This window comes from Chiloscyllium punctatum, chromosome 15 (genome assembly GCF_047496795.1).
Source record: "Chiloscyllium punctatum isolate Juve2018m chromosome 15, sChiPun1.3, whole genome shotgun sequence".
In the NCBI taxonomy this organism is placed as follows: domain Eukaryota; kingdom Metazoa; phylum Chordata; class Chondrichthyes; order Orectolobiformes; family Hemiscylliidae; genus Chiloscyllium; species Chiloscyllium punctatum.
Window position 1 is genome coordinate 5544921 of NC_092753.1, and position 21737 is coordinate 5566657.

At 40.0% G+C, this 21737-nt stretch overlaps 1 protein-coding gene across 2 annotated transcripts in view; it reads left to right on the forward strand.

Annotated features, from left to right (window-relative positions):
• Window positions 1–21737, forward strand: part of LOC140486000 (integrator complex subunit 6-like) — a 109590-nt gene that overhangs the window by 84730 nt on the left and 3123 nt on the right. For both annotated transcript variants that reach the window (XM_072584512.1, XM_072584511.1), the window contains exons 13-17: window positions 392–518; window positions 3303–3445; window positions 5925–6147; window positions 8945–9316; window positions 17366–17459. In XM_072584512.1, coding sequence (XP_072440613.1) covers window positions 392–518; window positions 3303–3445; window positions 5925–6147; window positions 8945–9316; window positions 17366–17459 — 959 coding nt within the window. The remainder of the gene's footprint in view (window positions 1–391; window positions 519–3302; window positions 3446–5924; window positions 6148–8944; window positions 9317–17365; window positions 17460–21737) is intronic.

Consider the following 21737-nt stretch of genomic DNA (forward strand, 5'->3'; position numbering starts at 1 on the left):
GAGAAGAACAAACTTGACTGAGATGGCTGATTTATTGTGGGGCTGTCTGTATCTCTCTCTGCCTGGTCAAGGACATGCATTTTTCCCTAAATGCAGAGGTAACAAATCTCTCCTGTATAGAAACATGGGCTGCAGGAGTAGACCATTTATCCTTCTGGCCTGCTCTGCTTTCAGTAACATAGCTCATCTAATTTTAGTCTGAACCCTTATTTCCATATCTGCTGCTCATCTGTGAACTCCCTTGGCTACCAACATTAACCAAATTCAGCCTAGAATATAATCAGAATTTAGTTATTTCAATTTAAGATGCATCTTTGTGAGTGTGATCCAATGGTAAAAATAAAGCAGTTGTTATCTTGTTGGTACCCATTATACACACACTCTTTTTAAGGATTTGAAGCCTCAAAGTTACAAGAATGCCTATGATATACCAAGGCGCAATCTTTTGGATCAACTTACACGCATGAGGTTAAACTTGTTGAAAACAACACATGCTGCATTGAAAGGGCAAGATGAAGGTAAGATGAAAATTTACTCCACGTGGCTTAGTGGTTTGTATACTCGTTTGAATGAGTGTCATGGTAATGGACCACTGCACCATTTCTCTGACCGAACACCACCTTTTCAGTTGTAAAAAAAGCTAAGAGGTTTTATATTTAAATGATTCACATGTAGATCATTCTTGTTTTCCTTACTTGAGCTACAGCTGGTAACTGACCATTAGTTGTTATTGTTCTGTTACTGTATTTAGTGAATCAGTATTAAGTTATTGCTGATTGTCAGTGCTTTTGTGTGGTTTCCAATGTACTAATGCAGGTAATGTAGGGTGCCTTGAATATTAACATACTAGCTAACACACTGCTCAGTACATGCTTTGTTTTATGTAGTTTCATCTGTTTGACTTCAGTGAGCTGGGAGCTTTGACAAGTCGTTGGGATTAAACTTCAGACCATGTTTTGCCATTGTTGTTATATCAGCGAACAGAACAGCAACAGTTTACATGGTTCCTTTAATCAAGAAAAATATTTCGATGTGCCTCAGGAAAGTCATCAAATAACAATGGTCACTGACCCAAAAAAGTAGATGTGAGGAGGCGTAACTCAGTGCTTTGTTGAAGAGTTCAATTTTTCAGGAGAAGTTGAGTGAAGGAAACAGGTGTAGAAGCAGAGCATTTCAGGGTAAAATTGAAGCGTGTATAGTATAAGCGGCCCAGAAAATGGTGGGTAAGGTTGGCTTGCACAAGATGCTAAAGTTGGAGAAAGTTAGTGCTGTGAGGCTGTAGGTGGTTCCAGATGGAAGAGTGTGCACCCACAAAGGGTTTTGAGCTGAAAATTTTCCTTGGAGGCATGAGTTATAGGGATAAGGTCACGAGATGAATAATCCAGAACCCCATTTTAATACTCTGGGGATGTGATTTCCACCATGAATCTAACCATCGCAGATGGTGAAATATGAATTCAACTAAAATCCACAATTTGAAATTTCCAGCCTCCTGCACCATGTAGCTGTTGTAATTTGTGAACACTCATCCAATTCACTCATACACTCTGAGATGGAAATTTGTTGACCTTACCTGGTTTGGCCTATGTGATTCCAAACACACAGCAATGTGGTTAATCCTTAACTGCCTCTGAAATGACCTCACAAGCCACTCTTCACGGCAACTGGGGATTGGCACATGTCAGCCTTGTTGGAGATGTGTGCACCTCACGAATGAATATATTAAAAAAAACACGTTGATGGAAACCCCTTGGAAGTGAGCAAGCACAGATTGACTGACTGGTGATTGAAACTTGATATGTGATATATACAGGCAGCAGAGCTTTGGATGGGCTGAAATTTGTAGCCGATTGAAGTTGAGCAGATGGTCATCAAATGAGACAAATTTTTAGCTAGCTTTAAATAAAATGTCAGTTTTTGCTGCTGTTAACCGATGCAAGACTGTTAGTTAAGGTGCGAAGAAGATTTCCTGCCCTTTGTGGTTCAGTGCCATGGGTTGTGTGCACCCACTTGAACATGCTGATGGGATATTTGTCTTGGCTGCAATGCAACTGTCCCTCAGGATTGCCGCAAAGAATGAGTCCCGGGTGTGTTCAGTACTTGACTTGGGTGAATTCACAGCCTTCGGATACCACAATGCAAAAGCATAATTGCAAGTCTTAGTAATGCAGCTTGAAATCTTTATAGACTTGTACCCTAATTTGTCCCTAAATCTCTCTCATAAAGTAATGCACGGTATCCTGGTAAAGTCAGGAAGCATATTAATGTTATTAAATACTATCCATTTAGTAACAGTATCTATTTCCTGTTTATTAATGTTCGTATGACTTTTCAGTCGTGAGGTTAGGTAGAGAAGTAAAATGGGTAGCTGCAGACTGGTTTGTTAGGAGTTCAGCTTTTTCGGCCTGTGATCTTTGCGGCGTAGCCTGTAAGTCTGTATGTGGCATTGCAGTTTATCCAGTGTTTAGCATGTGGAATTTCTTCGTTTCCAAGACACTTTAAATGTAAGTTGATGATATCTTGGTATAAAAAGGAAAAAGAGTGAAGGGTTGGAATTAATATCTCTTATCTTTGAAGAATTAATGTAGTTTGTTTTTACATTAATGATCCAAACCCCCCTCAAACTCGATTAAATTTCATATGCATCCTTTTTTGTATACATTTTCTGGACCTTTAACTTGATCAGATTATCAGAACCTGATGAAACCTTTTTGCAATATTGGAAATGTGAATAGTTCTCAGAGCATGTTTGTTTATTTGTAAGCAATGACTCACTGTCCTGAATGCCTGCAAGTTTTGGAATTTGTCTTTTCTCTGTAGTTGTCACTCCTTTAAAAGTATGACCAGCATCTATCTATCATGTACCTTTTTAAATGTATGTGTAATTGATTTTTTGTTTAATTAGTTTATGATATGACATCGAGTACTAGACTAATGAAATGTTGTAAGTGGTTAGTACAATTGCAGGTAGCCCCTGCTATCCGAAAGTAGAGCATTCTCTGGAAACCTTTTGCAAGCCAAAATTAGCACATAGCGAAGGTGCATATTTTAAATGGGAAAAACTATCGCCATTTTTCGTAAAAGTGCAAATTCTCTTCGGATTCACAAAGGCAGGTACTAATGTAGCTCTTTCGTAAAAGCGAAATTGCGTGAAGCAAACGTTGGAAAAGTGGGGGATATCTGTATTTGTTTTGGTCATACTGATTCGTAATGCTGCTTTTCTTTGTGGTTACTGAGGGTCACAATGAATTTGTGAAAAGCTTTGTATGTGACAGAGTGTGATGACTTTCTAATCCCTGTAGATCAAGTGCATAGTGTCCCAATCGCACAGATGGGGAACTACCAAGAGTTCCTAAAGCATGTGCCTTCTCCTCTACGTGAACTTGACCCTGATCAGCCCAGACGATTGCATACATTTGGAAATCCTTTCAAATTGGATAAGAAGGTATGTAAATGTCTCATGGTGTAGCTGGATATTGCAACTAGACTAGAGTCCCTTACTTCCACTTGAATTTGTGGATTGCTATGTTCCTGGAAGGTACATAAATACATGTTTATTGCTGTACTGTACTGTACTGTAGTCCAAATGTCTTCAGCTGTTTTTACTCCAGTACTATTTTTCAGATGTTTAAAGCGATGGAACCATAAATAGCATAAATAATTTAGTAGAGACATTAACGTCTCCCCAGCCCTGTCTTTTAGCTGTTCTGACTCAGAGTTAAAACATTGGGTTGATGACATTTGTGAGGCAATGATATTCATATGCGACCTCTATTCAGTGCAGCAAATAAAATACAAGTGAGCATCAATGGTAAATGGTGACATGATCTATGCAGACTGTTTATGTAGATTGTATTTGGAAGTAGCACAAACTTGCCACAATATTTAGAGCAGATCCTTGGTTGCAATAGGAAATTTGAAGGTATGGATAAGTCATTGATCCATGTGAGTTTTTGCCATCATTTCAAAGAATAAAAAAGCACTTTGTCACAGTGCCACCTAAACATTGCTAAAATAGCCCCTCAATGATGAAGTCACTTAAATGCTCATTTTCCCCCCTCTTTATATTTTGGGTTTAGAATTTTCTTCGAGGTATTCCAAATATGTTCTTAATCAAAGTTCTAATGAAATAGTGTGCTGAATTGGTTGTTGAATTCATGATCTCAATGTTGTTTGATCCAAAGTCCATCAGCCGTCTTTTCAAAAGAACTCAATTTTTGGACCACAATGACAATCCTATCGAATGACCTTTAGTCAGTTTCTTCCCACAGAAGCTATTCATTACATACTGGTAGAAAATAAAGCAGTCAGCACAGGGTACTCCCTCACGAACGCAAGTCCCCGGGTGATGGTGGGTGGGTTACTTAACTGCAGATCAGTCACCAAGGCTGACTTCATCCTTGCCTCATAGCAATACCCATGTGACACACCCCATGATACTCCCAATAGGAGTTGTTTCATAAACTTTCATTATATTACTCTTGAAAAGGAAGAAAATGCAAACTATTGTAGTGTGGGGGATGGAGGTGGTGAAGAGCAAGGGTATGTGGCTAATAGGGAAACTCTTTCAAAGAACTGGTTCAGTGATGTTGGAATAAATGACCTCTCCTTTGCTGCCGACAAACAACAAGCCTGTGCCAAGTTAAAATTCAGAGGGCAAAAGCTTCTCCCAAGCATGATCCAATTGAACTAATAAGCATTTCCCCTTGTTGAGGATAATTGATTGGAGGTTCCTATTAACTTAATCTACTTGACTTTATGGAGGAAAACAATCACAAAAGTTTGTGAAATCTCTGTCATGTACAGTGATTTAGAAGTGACAGATAAGAGACTGTGGACTAAAAACAGCCTCCATATTGCGCACAGTCTGATTACCTGATGTAATTTACCACTATGAGAAAATGAAGCTGTGGAGTTTAAGACCGTAAGAAATGGGGATGGAAGTAAGCTGTTCAGTTTCTTGAGCCTGTTCTGCCATTCAGTAAAATTATGGCTGATCTGACTTTGCTCATGTCTATTTTACTGTCCTTTCTTGATAACTTTACTGATCAAGCATCTGTTCATCTCAGCCTTATACAAGAGCAATATTTACCAACCCTGGCCAAACTCAAGAAGAAGGGTGGTAACCATTCATTGGTTCAATTTTCAGAGTAGTTCCCTGCCCGATCAGAGTCAAATTACCTGATTTAAAATGTAAACAAAACCTGGCATTTATAAGTCAATTGTCATTAATTGGTGCATTCTTCATGGCAAAGATTCAACTAATCAGAATTTACTTGCCAACAATCAGCCGGTACACTCCTCTTGAAATAAAAATGTTTGTTTTTGAAATTTTGTTAATTGTCCTGATAAGTATAAGACAAAATGTTGCAACGAAATGTCATTTTTGCAGTGTTCAAGCTCTGTCCTGCCAAAAGACTATTTGTAAGGTTATTTAATAATCTCAGTGCTGTATTTATACTTTTGCACAGTGGATTAATCTGAGGAATCTTAGCAGAACTTGTAATGCTATTCACTCACTTTGTATTCTTGCATTTCAATGAATGCTTGGTTCTTTCTTGGTTTCATTTTGTTTGCATTTGTATTTCAGTTTTGTAACAAACTACGTTTAAGTAAAAATACATTTTTGATTAGCAACTTACAGCTTTCATTAGAAAAAAATCTTTCTTGTTAACAGTGAGACTTTTGTTGAGCTACAATACCACACTAATATGAAATTGAGTATCTGCACCTTGCAAAATAACTTCTACTTCAGGGTAAACATTTTATCTTCAAAGTAAAAGTCACTCAAAGGAAGAGTTTATGCTTTAACTGGAGAAGTCAGTATCTGCTGATACTTAGCGAAATGCATTATGATGATAATTACTATATTGCAAAATGTTTTTACTTGTGAGCATTAAAGATTGCGGTCCTTTGCATTGCAGGGAATGATGATTGATGAAGCAGATGAGTTTGTGTCTGGGCCACAGAACAGAAACAAACGACCGATGGAGCAGAGCATGTTAGGGATTCCAAAAAGGCGTCGGTGTATGTCACCATTATTAAAAGGGCGTTCACTAACAGCAACTAATTACATTGGAGGAAAGGGCCCTCCTTTTTCACCAGTTCCACAGCCAGACCTTACAAAGCCAGTAGCTGTTCTTCAGGGTAAGGTGGTATGCAATCTATATGCTTGACTCTGCTGGTTTATTATAGATGTGCCATACTACTCAGGAGTATGAAGTTGACATGTCTGTGACTGCCTGTTGCAACCGTTGAGAGATTGACACAGCAGTGTTTGCTGCTGCTAAAAGTAATAAAGGCAAAAACTGATCAGTTTTGTTAAATCCTCAGTTCCTAAACGCAACATGCAGAAATGGTCTGCCTAAGCTATATAGTCGGACAAAGTGAGGACTGCAAATACTGGAGATCAGAGCTGAAAAATGTGTTGCTGGAAAAGCGCAGCAGGTCAGGCAGCATCCCAGGAGCAGGAGAATCGATGTTTCGGGCATTCCTGAAGAAGGGCTTTTGCCCAAAATGTCGATTCTCCCGCTCCTGGGATGCTGCCTGACCTGCTGCGCTTTTCCAGCAACACATTTTTCAGCTAAGCTATATAGTAGCTTGTGATCTGTAACTTACTCGAGATGCTTATTTCATAACAATTCCTTTTGTTGAGTATATTAGAGACAGTTTTGCTCATTTTTGTAGTTTTGCTTGTCACCTCTGCCTTCCTTGTAATGTCATACTCGGAATTGTTTGACTATAATTTTTTCATGCCCTATGTTTCACTTGTGGCTTCAACCCTGAATGACCCCCTTGTTTCCTCATTCCAAGAGTTTTGAGAACTCTCTTTACATCCCTTCCGCCTATGAAATCAACTAGTTTAGCACAGATTAACATTAAACCTGGGATATTTGATTTCTCCTCATTGATCTCAAAGCCTTTTATGTTGTTTGTAATCTTAGGGCCGCTAACTCTGCCATGCTGACTTAGAGGCATATAATGTGTGGTGGCAATGCACTGAATTGTCAGTGATCTCTAATGTTTGCAGATTGTCACTTGGACATTTACACTTTGTAGGTGGATTTATGCAATGCAGTCAGAATAATCAATTATGCACTTAATGTTAATCAGAAATGGAGACAGTTGCTTACGTAATGTTGGAGAGCTTAATGCCAGCTTGAGTGGTGTACCAAACACTGTACAAGTGCATGGGAGTGACTAAAAAGAATGCAACATTATTTCTAAGTTCACAAAGATGGTTTAAAAAAACCAGGCCACCTATTTAAAATGTACACTACTTCATGACCACGTAATGCCATGCGACATTGGTTGTGTGACTGTCTAAGCTACTTTAGAATACAGTGTTCATGCTGTTAAACCTGTTGGTCACCTAAATTTAAATTTAAAATGTGATGACTCTTTTTGCCAGAGTTTCTTGTCTTGATCTGAGGATGAAGCATGTTAAAGTTTGTGCAAATGCTACTTGGGAAAACTGATGGCTTCCTACCAGGCTCAAGACAGGGCTACCATTTGGCATAATCGTCTGAGGATAAGCTCTTGTTTTTATTAGTGTGTGAAAAGGATTCTTCAAATCCCAGTACAGTGCCATTCCTACCTTGTAAAGGCCCAGACAGAATGGGTGTCCTTGTCACTAAATGGATTTTTGGTCATTGTCCGATGATCTTACTAGAGGCCAAAAAAAAACCTTGCTCAAGATACTTGAGCTTTCGGTTAATAGCTGAGAGAATACCATATGAATTAGGAGCTGTAGTAGGTCATTTGGCCACTCTACCCTGCCTGCTTGGGAGATAGGGGGAACAAACACTGCTATCTGTCACACACAGCTTACTTCAGTCAATCTCAGTCAACTTAGTTTGGAGATTTCCTTGACAACTCACTCTTATTTATTTCACTGGTTTCAGATGGACTCTTTAATCAGAACAAAACAGGTCAACACAGTCCCCAAATTTTCATTCGCCCTGAAAAATTTATGTATTTCTTGACCTAAGGAATCTGATTCGAGATAAGTGAAGTAGAATTGCCAATTGCTCAGATGTTTACAAAGCACAGTTTCATTAAATCAAATGACTTGACCTTGCCTTGGATGCCTGTTACACTTCGGTGTTCAGAACAAGGTCATCTATTTCAAATGAACCTGATCTCTGATCCCAAATGTGTTAGAACAAAGAAATCGGTGGACATGTACCCAAGGCAAAATGAAATATTTATGGATATGTTATATCTATCGTATAGATCTGAGAGAATTTGTATATGCATAACACTTGGTCTGCGTTCCAAAACCTTCACAATGTAATCACCTCAAGTGTAGCTGTTCTGGTTCAGTTGACAAACATAGTATCCAGTTGTAGAGTTATAGAGATGTTCAGCACAGAAACAGATCCTTCGGTCCATCTCGTTCATGCCGACCAGATATCCCAACCCAATCTAGTCCCGCCTGCCATGAGATCTTATTATGCAACGACAGCACAAGTGCAATTTGAAACTGGCTCAGAGACAGAGACACTGCCATTGCGTCACAAGAGCTCACATAGACTGTTCATTCACAGCAAGATTCTTAAATCAACAGGTGATTAATTACCGTATTTTGGTCATGTTAGATTGAGGGCCAAATGTTGATGAGGATACTGGGTGAACTACTGACTTAGACAATAACATATGTCTGAAATCTCAAGTGTAAACAGGCAGATGTGACCTCTTGTCAATATGCCTTTCAAAGGGCAGCACCACTGGTCGTGCATGTCTTTGTTACGATTTAGACAATGTAATAATATGTAAAAGTCTTTCCTGGCTTGAACTCTTTAATGATGGGGAGAGTGCTAACACTGAATCAAGCTGACATTTGGAAAGAACCATGAGTAATGTAATGTTTAAAAGTGCATTTTGTAGCTATGTTTATTAAATGTGCATTAGAAAGTTATAGTATCGTATTTCTCTCTTCCAGAGGTTGAAGAAAACCAGGCTCTCTGTGTTGACTATGTTGAAAACAATATTGCAGACGCAATTCCAGTTGAAATTGCAGCCCAGAGACTTGAGTCAGCACCATCTCCAATCCATTCAACAGCTGGCTATGTGGAGCCTACAAAAGAACTAGTAAATCATGAGATGGACAGTGGTCTTTTAGTAGTCAACAATAATTGTATTGGCGATGTTGAACTCGACCATGAACAATCAAAGGACAGTGGGATATGTCAGGATGGACTTTTGAACAGGTCTTCACCAAATGCCATTAAAACACTTATGAGGTCAAAACAACAGGAAACTAATACAGAGCTAAGGACACAAATTTTTAAGGAGATTCGCAAGCCAGGCAGACGTAAGTATCTTTTAAAGGTAAAATGTACTTTTTTCCACTTTATGGCCATAAGTATCTGAGCCAATCTGCTGCTTGTTGGAATTATTCAAAATGAGTTTTGTTGACAGCAATAGACAAATTCAGCAATGTTGCGTTCCTGCTCCAGAGCTGTTGGGCTTGGATGTTACGGATCTTAATGTATATTGCTCAATATGTGAGGTCGTTCTTCCACTTGGCGAGACTCTGTATCAATCATGCAAAGTCACTGTCTTGTGTTGGAAGTCAGATTCCACTCTCTTTCCAAGTACACAAGATTTTACATTTAGTTCTTGTCAGCTACTTGGACACAGATACTAATTATTGCTGTTCCCAGTCATTATAATCACGTACTGCTTGACTGGGGAGTATATTTCTTTCTTCATTCATGGGATGTTAGCATTGCTGGATCTACAAGCATTGATTATCCATTCTTAATTACCCTGGAGAAAATGGTATTAAACTGCTATCTTAAACTGCTGCAGTTCATGAAATGTAGGTATACCCACAAGTGATATTTGGAAGGAAATTCCAGGGTATTGACCCTGTAACAGTGAAAGAATGGTAGTACTGTACCAAATTAGGAGAGTTTGGGTCTTGGCAAGGTACTTTGAAGTGGTTGCTATCCTGTGCATGACAATAAGTTAGGGTGGGATGCTCTTTGAACGTTCGGTTTGGACTTGTTGGGCCAAATGGCCTGTTTCTGTGATCAGCTGCCCTTTGTCCTCCAAGGTGGGAGTAGTCTTGGGTTGAAAAGGTGCTTTTGGAGGAGCTTGGTGAATTACTTTATTGCATTTTGTCGATGGTGTACACAAGTTGAGTTCCTTAAGAGGTATTTTCTGACTTAAGTTGCCAAAAAAGATATTTTAAGCAGTAGCTCAATGAAAAGTAATCAGGAGGTCATCCGAAATGTGGTGGAGCTTTTCCCTGTGATTCTGTTCCTCCCCTCTCAAAGTGAGGAAGGATGTGATAGTTTCCCTCTCCTTTCTCCTGTTTGATTGTAGCTGAGAAGTTTTAGAATTTGCTAATCCAGTGTAGGGGCTTACCTGTTTTGATGCTGTTTGTGAGCAATAGCAGGACGTGTTTTCTTAGTCTGTCTTTGTTTTCATTGTTATTAACAGACCTGCCTGAAACATGAAAATGTTTATCAAAGTCTCCGAAACACTAAGCATGTACTCAAAATTCTCACACGACTACAATGGAAAGGATATGAGTGTTACTGGTCAAATATGAAGGCATGAAAAAATGAGTTCAGTTTATGTTATAGCTGGTCATCTGGCCTGACTGTAGGATTTGAAAATTTTCAGTTGTCAACTCTGTTCAGAATGTGGCTGGAATATCCTTTTTACCTTAAGGTTGTTACAGAAATTAAGCACTTTCCAGTCACAATATATTTCAGCCAGCAAACTGAGATACCATTCAAAAGTCAGCAGACAGAGCTCAAATTGTAAGCCCAAGTAAATGGATAGATGGTCAGATGGCTGTTTTCAACCGCTGTTACTAGTTCAGAAATCCATTGTCTCTTCCACAAGTGAATTTGATCAGTTCACACCTGTAAGGCTTACCTTTCATGGTGCCAGGTGATGAGATTTTCATAACCTGTTTTGACATGTTATATTTCAGCAGCTTTTCTCAAGTCCTTGTTAGTAGCACCTCTGGAGTTTATCATCTCTGTTTTGAAATGCAATTACTTAACGCTGGAAATGGGCAACCATTTTAATATCAGAACCCCCGTACTTCTCAGATCTTTTCCCATTTGATACTTTCTTGTTAAAAGCCAGATGTGTGAATCTGACCAAAATTCAACATTGATTTTTGATATAAAACAGACTTGCTCCACTGCACGTCACATGCAGACTGGTTTGGCACTGTTCTACAGGTCTGTTCAGTATCTTTGTGTGAAACAACTGTGCTTTTGACTATTAAGCTAGTTAAAAGTGGAGCGTTCAGGTGACCTTGAACATGTTACTTCGACTCAGAGTCATAGAGATGTGCAGCATGGAAACAGACCCTTTGGTTCAACTCATCTATGCGACCAGAGATCGCAACCAAATCTAGCCCCACCTGCCAGCACCCGGCCCATATCCCTCCAAACCCGTCCTATTCATACACCCATCTAGATGCCTTTTAAATGTTGTAATTGTACCAGCCTTCACCACTTCCTCTGGCAGCTCATTCCATACACGCACCACCCTCTGCGTGATAATAGTGCCCCTTAGATCTTCCCCTGTCACTCTAAACCTATGCCCTCTAGTTCTGGACTCCCCAGGGAAAAGACCTTGTCTATTTACCCGATCCGTGCCCCTCATGGTCTTATAAACCTTGATAACGTCACCCCGCAGCCTCTGCTCCAGGGAAACCAGCCCAGCCTGTTCAACCTCTCCAAACAGCTCAAATCCTGCAACATCATTGTAAATCTTTTCTGAACCCTTTCATGTTTCACAACATCCTTCTGATGTTAAGGAGACCAGAATTGCATACAATATTCCAGCAATGGCCTAACCAATGTCCTGTACGGCCGCAACATGACCTCCCAACTCCTGACCAACAAAAGAAAGCATACCAAACACCGCCTTCACTATCCTATCTACCTGCAACTCTACTTTCAAGGAGCTATGTGCCTGCACTCCAAGGTCTCTTTGTTGAGCAACACTCCTTCGGGCCTTGCCATTAAGTGTATAAGTCCTGCTAAGATTTACTTTCCCAAAATGCAGCATTTATCTAAATTCAACTCTATCTGCCACTCCTCAGCCCATTGGCCCAACTGATCAAGTTCCCGTTGTAATCTGAGGTAACCACTTTCACTATCCACTACACCTCCAATTTTGGTGTCACTTGCAAACTTACTAACTAGACCTCTTATGCTCACATCCAAATCATTTATATAAATGAGGAAAAGTAGTGGATCCAGCACCAATCCTTATGGCACTCTCCTGGTCACAGGCCTCCAGGCTGAAAAACAACCCTCCGCCACCACAGTCTGTCTTCTACCTTTTGAGCCAGTTCTGTATCCAAATGGCTAGTTCTCCTTGTCTTCTATGAAATCTGCCTTTGCTAACCAATCTCTCATGGGGAACCTTGTCAAACTCCTTACTGAAGTCCGTATCGATCACATCCACCGCTGTCTTCATCAATCCTCTTTGTTACTACTACAAAAAACTCAATCAAGTTTGTGAGACGTGATTTCCCACGCACAAAGCCATGTTGACTACCCCTAATCAGTCCTTGCCTTTCCAAATACATGTACATCCTGTCCTTCAGGATTCCCTCCAACAACTTGTCCACCTCTGAGGTCAGGCTGACCAGTATATAGTTCCTTGGCTTGTCCTTGCCACTTTTCTTAAATAGTGGCACCATGTTAGCCAACTTCCAGTCTTCTGGCACCTCACCTGTGACTATTGATGATACAAATATCTCAGCAAGAGGCCCAGCAATCACTTCCCTAGCTTCCCACAGAGTTCTGGGGTGCACCTGATCAGGTCCTGGGGTTTATCCACCTTTCTGCGTTTCAAGACATCCAGCACTGCCTCCACAGTAGTATGGACATTTTTCAAGATGTCGCCATGTATTTCCCCACATTCTGTATCTTCCATGTCCTTTTCCACAGTAAACACTGATGCAAAATACGCGCTCAGTATCTCCCCATCTTCTGCAGCTCCACACAAAGGCCGCCTTGCTGATTTTTTTTTTGAGGGGCCCTATTGTCTTCCTAATTACCCTTTTGTCCTTAATGTATTTATAAAAACCCTTTGGATTCTCCTTAATTCTATTTGCCAAAGCTATCTCATGTCCTCTTTTTGCCCTCCTGATTCCCTCTACAGTAGACTCTTCCTGCCTTTATACTGTTCTAAGGAGTCATTCAATCTATTCTATCTACACCTGACATATGCTTCCTTCTTTTCTTAACCAAACCCTCAATTTCCCTAGTCATTCAGCATTCCCTATATCTGCCAGCCTTTACCTCTAACAGGAATATACTGTCTCTGGACTCTGGTTATCTCATTTTTTGATGGTCATTTTCTCCTCTGAATCACTGGATAGTTTAGTAGTAATTGCTTTTTGTCAATTCTGTAACCTGGAACACTAAAATCAATTATAAAATTTGAATTTCAGTTCTAATGTTTAATTGAACAGGGGCAGTTAAATCAATCTCTGGGCATTCTGGTCTCTAATTTAGGAAATTCCATCACTAGACTTTAAGCAGGGGTCAGGTCTTGCTTTGCCTTGCCTGAAATTTAGTGATGACAGGAAGTTGTTTTCTACACTCAGCCAGACAGCAAGAGGAGGAACAAAAGCAATAGCCAAATTAACCTAGCACTACTGAATTACACCCTTGCTGACTAAAGCAGTGATGACTCGGTAAGATGTGAGTTTGTTTTTGCATACAGCAATTATTTTCTTTCCTGCCAACTACTGAATGTATTAGAGAAGCAAAGAAAGCTTTCTTGTGGCAAATATGGTCAAGGACAGGAGATCAGTCTCCTGAGAGTCATACAGCATAGAAACAGACCCTTTGGTCCAACTCCTCCATGCTAGCCAGGTTTCTGAAACTATACGAGTCGGACATGCGCATTTGGCCCATATCCCTCAACGTTTCCTGTTCGCGTACCTGTCCAAAAGCCTCTTAAATGTTGTACCTACATCTACCATGTCCTCTGGCAGCTCATTCCATATGTGCGCCACCCTCTTTGTGAAAAGGTTGCCCCTCAGGTCCCTTTTAAATCTTTCCCATCTCACCTTAAACCTATGCTCTCTAGTTTTGGACTCTCCTGCCCTAGAGATAAGATGTTTACTATTCACAGTATCTATGCCCCTCACAGTTTTTTAAATTTCAAAAATATACTTTATTCATAAAATTATTTGGATCTCTATACAGTTGGTCATACCATTCTTGTGCACGCATTACATTGCTTTACATACATCGAAATTTATTTTTCCTATATACAAGTCTACATTAACTATCCAGCTCTTCTGTTGAGGCGTCAGCAGAGCCCAGGTGATTGCGTGGGCCCCCTTTTCTTCCTAGGCAGGCAGATGTTACACGGTGGTCTTTCCCCACCATGCCTTGGCGGCAGCTTCAGCGTGTCCCTCAACACGTAGTCCTGGACTTTGGAATGTGCCAGCCTGCAACACTCAGTTGGGGTCAACTCCTCCAGCTGGAAGATCAACAGGTTTCGGACTATCCAGAGAGCGTCCTTCACCGAGTTGATGATCCTATAAGTGACCCCCCAACCTCTTAGATTATAAGGAAAAATGTCCCAGCCTATTCAGCCTCTCTTTAAACTCCAACCTTCCAGTCCAGGTGACATCCTATCAATCTTTTCTGTACTGTTTCCAATGTAATAATCTCCTTCCTATAGCAGAGTGACCAGAGTTGTATGTGTATTCTAAAAATGACTTTAACCAGTGTCCTGTACAGCTGCAACATGACTCCCAACTCCAAAATTTAATGCTTTGACGAATGAAGCAAAGCGTGGCGAAAGCCAACTTCAGCACCCTGTCTACCTATGATACCACTTTCAAGGAACTATGTACCTGGACTTGGTCTGTCTGTTTAAAGACACTCCCCAGGTGGCCCTGCCATTAACTGTGCAGGCCCTGCCCCAGTTTTTTGCAGCAGCTTTTATGATCTTAAATTGGGAAATCCAGTTTTTTTGCTCAGAGTTTGGACCGGAGCTTTTAGATTTTCGAGCTTGCAAGGTATGATTTGAATACACTTGGGCAAGACTGACTATTGATTAGGCATAACACGAAATTCCAGGAACTGCTTATCTTGCCAAAATTGTAAAAGGAGTGTGCAGGTTTTATTTGCAGTTACTGAAAGTCAGACCAGTGTCTATTCCTAGCACTTGTTTTTTGTAGACATGCAGTGAATTTTCCCATCCAATGAGTAGTCCATTCTTGCATGTTATCCCCTCAGACTGTAATTGCACCCTTTTTAGGAGAGATGAAATTCCTGCAGTCAATGGAAACAAACTCCAGGGGTTGACATTGTGTACTTTGCATTTGCGCTATAATATTTCTGACTCTCCCTCATACCTTTCTTGTGGAAGTGTTGCACCGCAGATGATGATGACACCCCATTGTCACTTGAAGTTGGTTTCTTCTGAATAAGATAATGCTTGGAATCTGACCAAAGTCTGCACCAACAGGTTTTATTGTATTGATTTGCAGAATTCGATTTCTCTGCTCCCAAGCCTGTTTTTTCAGTAAGTATTTGGCAGAACTCCATGCAGTTTGTCATTATTGATTATATGGAAGGCCATATTATAACTCTGAAGCTCTTGAGATATCCTGGGCATGTATGTATTGGATCTGCCAAAGTTGCTATGAATTTACCTGGAGAGCTGAAGAAAATAAATTTTCAGTGGCAGTTTGCTCCAAGACTGTATTCCTTCCTTTTTCCCATGTGAATGTGTGCTCTGGGCAGTCTAGGCTTTCTTGGGTGTAGTGCAATCAGAGGCGATTTTGTGACTAAAGTTGTCGCAACAGTATTTGGGTGATATTGTTCAGTTGTTCAATAAAAGAACTGCAGATGAGCCAATCTATTGTCTGTGTAAAACCAAACCTAATCACTGTCAAGGCTGGTAAATGACTACAATTTGAAGATTTAGAATAGGGCCTTATTTTGGGGTTTGCAATTTTTTTGGAAAAATGCTAAATTGCAATTGTCAAGTGTTTTAAGTGTTATTAATTGAAAGCTGATTCTTGTAGGAAAGGTGGCACATTTTGATACACAGAAATGAGACACTGGGTAATCTTGCTGCTTTTGATTATGCTTGTAAATTTTGATATATACTATAATCATTGGCCAGGAATGATCACAAGTAACTGAAGAAGCAATCTGGGTCATTTATAAGTAGGTATTTTCCAGCATCATCATTCTTCTTCAGATGAGTTGATTGCTTTCTTAAGCCAACTATGTGTAAAATCGAAACTATTCACTATTTGCTGTCTGTTGTGCAGTGGTGGTAAACCTGTGGTTTTGTGATTAAACCTATTCATAGTCAGTTGTTCAGTCTCTCAGCCCACCACAACACCTATCCTGTACTGTAGTATTTCTTACAGCCTTGAGCTAATCAGGTTTTTGCAATTGGAAAATTGCAAAATCCAAATATTAACAAGGTAGTGCATGGTATTAATGCAGAAACTGCTTGTTGTTCAAATCCATTGTTCTCCCAACCCACTTTCCAAAAGCAGTTTCATGAAATATGTTACTCCCAACGCAAGTGGCACCTGCTCAATAGATTTGTATGGGGCTGCACTGCTAGCCACTCAGCGATGCTTATTTTGAACATATTCTTCCCTTTCATGTTTGGAGGGTTTACAAGATATCCAGCTTTATGATTAAAAAAAATGTCCAGCATCATCGTAAACCATTGGTAATGACTTAGAATCATGTGCAAATTTCATGTGGTTTTCAAGCCTCCCAAAGAGACTAAGCACCTGCTGACTTTTTTTTTGGAGCCTAAAACTCCATATGATATGGACGGCCTACTCTTCATGATTCCGGAAAGCAGCATTTTTGTTACAGCTATGTTTGCTTTAGAAAAGGAGAGCACTAATTCCATTTGTTTTCTAATACTTAATAAACTTTGTAGGTAAGAAGCCAAGGTAAAGTTTGGGCAATTCATTGGTGGAATCTGAAATGGACAAAGCTCTTCTGAAAGGGCCAAGTATCCTGTAACATTTTGCCGTTACTGAAGTGATTTGCTCTAATATTCATAATTTTGCATCTTGCTGTCACCAATTGGATGGTGGTGTGCAAGTAGTGAACTGATCTTCATAATCAATCATAGTAATGGTAAAAAGCAAGCCCCTTCCACTTTACAATTTCTATCTTCAGTCAGAATCTCAGTATGATTTCACTCATTTTAAACAAATGTCAAATTAATTAGAGGGAATCTCTCAATGTCCATCCTAATATGTCACAATAATGAACTGATACAAATGTATAGTGCTTATGTTGTGTTCTGAAGGAATAAATGTTTTCTTTTGCATGTTGCTAATTTGATCATGGTCTCCCCTTTTCAGATTATGAAAATATCTTCTATTTATTAAGACTCGTGCAAGGTAGTTTGGAAACCCGGATGGTATTTGTGCAAAATGTCATCAAAGAAGCAGCAAGGTAATCCCTTAATTAATGATGAAATGGCATTGCACTGCGATTCCAAATGACTTTCAAACCTGTTAAACCTTGATTAAATCATCAAAAGCAGCCAAGCTGAAAAAGCATGCATTTGTAGCAATTCAGTCAGGCCATTTTGGTTTTCACCAAATGAAGCTTCCATTCAAATTTTAGGCTGATCCATTTTGTTGTCTTATTTACAATCCATTTGAAACTTTAAATGTTGTTTTTCCCCCTTGAACCTCATGATTTTGTTTTCAGCTACTGTTTAAGAAAGTGACTTTAAATGGCTCAAAGTTAAAAAAAATCTCTCAACACCGGGATACAGTCCAACAGGTTTATTTGGAAGCACTAGCTTTTTGAGTGCTGCTCCTTCATCAGGTAGTTGTAGGGTATAAGATGGTAAGACAGGATTTCTAGCAGAAGTTTACAATGGGATGCAACTGAAATCATAAAAAAGACCTGGATTGTTTAAGTCTAATCTTTTAGAATGAGCATGTTGGTTTCAGTTCTTTCATATGTAAATTGCAAAACTTTATTTAAAGTTAGATTGTCAAGTGATATTTAACAATAGGTGCCATGTTGGCTCAGATAATGCATTGAAGATGTGAGGTGCCCTGTGTGAGGCTGTTTGTGCCCCACTGTTCAGACCGATTCTATTTTAAAAAAGGGACTTGCATAATCTTCCATGGATTCGTGCAGTTTTTGAGCAAAATAAAATGTAATTCTGCAAGTATAAATTCATCCCTCAAACATTTGTGTGCACCTCTGAGGGGGCTATGAGTGTCTGAGAGAGTGGGTGTATGTATGAGTATAGGGGTATAAGTCTGAGAGGGCACGTGTGTGGCAGTGTACATGTGAGCATATGAGAAAGAACTTGTGTGTGTGTGTGTGGGTCTGTAAGTGTGTGCGTGCAGTGGGGTCACCTGTTGTGTGACATGAACCCAAGGTCCCAGTTGGGTCAAACTAAATGACTCAAGCCCACTCAACAGTAAAGGAACAGTCAGTCACCTGTCATCTGGATTTCAACCGAAGTAGCTATTTTCAGAATTTCTCATCCTTCTAAGTAGACCTCAATTCTAATTTGTGGAATGGTAGTGTTTACTAGTCGGCTACCTCAAAGTTGACAAAAGCCGAGCAAATCCTTGATAGATTTGGATCTTCTAAGTTTTTGGACTCAGTGATTTGGGCTGGGCTTATCAACGATTGGTCTGTTTTTCAAGTAAGGATTGGAAAAAAAGCAGCTTTCAAAGAGTGGATGCTGCAAGAATGGCCAAGAAATACCTTCGAGCTGCTTCAGATCAGTCAGTGTTGCCATTACTACAACAGTTATGTTTACAATGCCACTGATCTCTTTCCAGTTTTGGAATTGAATGATCGTTTATTTCCTCACATTCATTAACAGGATGTAGCCAGCATTTACTGCTCATGACTTACTATCTTAGAAATGGTGCTGTTGTTTTGTAGGCCATTTCAAAGTGCAATCAGCTACATATGGCCTCGAGAGTCACATAGGCCAAACTAGCTGAGGATAATAGATTTCCTTCCCTAAAGGACATGTGTGAACTGAAATTAGTGAAATTGAATTTAAGTTCTGTTGCTGCCTTAAGAAATCTCAAATTGATGCTTCTGATCAATAGTCCAGGCATTTGATTCATTAGGTCAGTAGTAGTTCAGTAAAACAGCCACTTTACCATGGTCTTGTGGAATTGGAAGTGTTTGCAGAATCATGCCATCAGTCACAAACAGATCTGCAGTCAATGTTCCACCCCGCCCTGTACAAAGATACCATTGTGTTGCAGTTAGTATTGTCTCCAGCTCATTCTAGGTTCCCAGATGGGGTATCTATAATATAATTAGCATTATGTAGATGTGCTATGCTAGAAATTAATTGATTTTTTTTCCCGTTGAATAGCTGCATAACTAGCCAATTTTATGCAGCATTATTGGCTTACCATGGGGACCACTGATCCAGAACCTAAGGGTCTGTAGGAGCTGACAGGTTCCACTCCATCAGTGACCAGAAGTATCAGCACCATGGGTGGTTGGGGTGGTGAGCTGAGGCCATGTAGGGATGTGAAAACCTGCGTGAGAATCTTAAATTTAAACTGTTGGACCAGAACTAATGTCAATGAGAGTGATAGATGACCTGGACTTGGTGAATGAAGACGCACAAACTGAAATTAGTGAGCTCTCATTAATGGAAGGTAAACAATGGGATGTTGGACTGTTCCAGTATAGTGTGGAAATAATAAAGTCTAAGAAAAATGGCCTGGATGATAGTTTTGGTAACAGATGAACTGAGTTAGGTAAAGTCGAAGCAATGTTATGAAATTTGGAACTATGTAATATATGTGATGGAGTGGGTATATGATCCAAAGCTTCGATTCAACTTCAGAAAGTTACCTGGGCTAGGGAAATTTCTGTTCAACCTGTACTGGATGTCAACAAGCAGTACATCAACCTAAAAGTCTGTGGACTATTCGAGAGACATCCAGTAAGGTAGAACTGGGGTCATGAGGGCCCATTCTGAAATTGTTTTCAGTTGATGTTGCAGGGCTCTCTGCCTTTTTGGTAATGTGGCAGGGTGAAAATGTGACTGAGGAAACCCTAACAGAGTTTCCGTTAAGATGGGCATGGGTTTGGGGAGGTGACATTATATTCAAGAACAGTGATGAGGAAAAGGAGGTTGGAGATGGTGAGGTTGTCTTAAAGGACAGAAGAGTCAAAGATGTACAGCGTGGAAACACACTCTGGTCCAACTTCGCCATGCTAATCAGATATCCTAAATTAATCTAGTCCCATTTGTCAACATTTGGCCCATATCCCTGTAAACGCTTCCGATTTGTTTTCCCATCCCAATGCATTTTAAATGTTGTAATTGTACCAACCTTCTCCACTTCCTTTTTCCAGCTCGTTCCATCCGTGCACTACCCTCTGCATGAAAAGGTTGTCCCTTAGGTCCTTTTAAATTCTTTCCCCTTTCCCCTTTCACCTTTAAACATATGCCCTCGAGTTTTGGACTCCCCTACACTGGGAAAAAGAACTTGGCTATTCACCCTCTCCATGACCCTCATGATTTTATCAGCGTCTATATGGTCATGCCATAGTCTCTGATGTTCCAGGGAAAATAGCTCCAACCTATTCAGCTTTTCCCTGTTGCTCAAACCCTCTAACCCTGGCAATATGTTTAAATCTTTTCTGAGCCCCCTCAGGTTCCATCAACCTCTTTCCTATAGCAGGGAGACCAGAGTAGAGGATAGTTTCTTTTTGGGTTGACTGCGTAGTCTGAATGTATTTTGCTACTTGTCATTTGAGCTCTGTAATTCCTTACTGATCATTTCGAACTATGCACCAAATAGGAGGGTCAGTGCAGTGAGTCGGCCTAATGAAAATAACATAGGAATGAAGTGACATTGATCCTGATTCTGAAGATAGCCTGTATTTGTTTTATTTTACTTCTAGTGCATCTGCAGTCTTGTGGATGCCTTTTCATTTTGGCCAATTCTATCCGAAATGAGCAACTTTTGGAAATGTCATCTTAAGTATATGCTTTTGCATGTATTTAAACTGTGTGAATTTTGAGTAACACTTCCTCCAGACAATACTGAACTGCTGTCCAGGAAACTAAATGGGCTAACTGTCTTTGAAAAGTATACCGTTGCAGTTTTTCCAGGAATTGTATTGGGCAGCAAGCTTGGATGTACTTAGTGAGTGCAATTCCCAAAACAGAGCCATAGTTTACACATTTCCTGTGTCTAAGGTGATTAATCTGGGGAGTGAGCACCCCTTGGTAATATGCAGCATTCCTTATGTCTCTCCAGAAGTGGTTGGGGGTTGTATTGATGTCTTAGCTGTACATGTGCCCTGACTGCTCATGAACCTGTTTAATAAGCATCCCTCCCTCACTAGTTCACAGCTTGCCATGCTACAGATGGAGTTTGTTGTAAGGAACTTGTGCCTTCTTAGATTTCCCAGTCCTTGTAAATGAATGTGTGGTGATTGACCTTGTTCAGGAGGTTACTCTAAAAAGCACTGAGATGGAAAGCTGGCAGCGAGTAGATTGAACAGGTCATCACAAAGTGGTAGAGAAGTGCAGAGATTGAGCCCTGCAGTGGGCTATTGACAAGTCTTCTCAATGCATTTCACCATTGACCAAAGTTAACTAAATCTTCTGTTGCACAGGAATGTTTCAATGACTGGGTTGGAACAAATCTGGACTTGTATAAGGAGCAGGCACAGAGCCATTCAGTTGCTTATCTGTCATTTTCTTCTGGA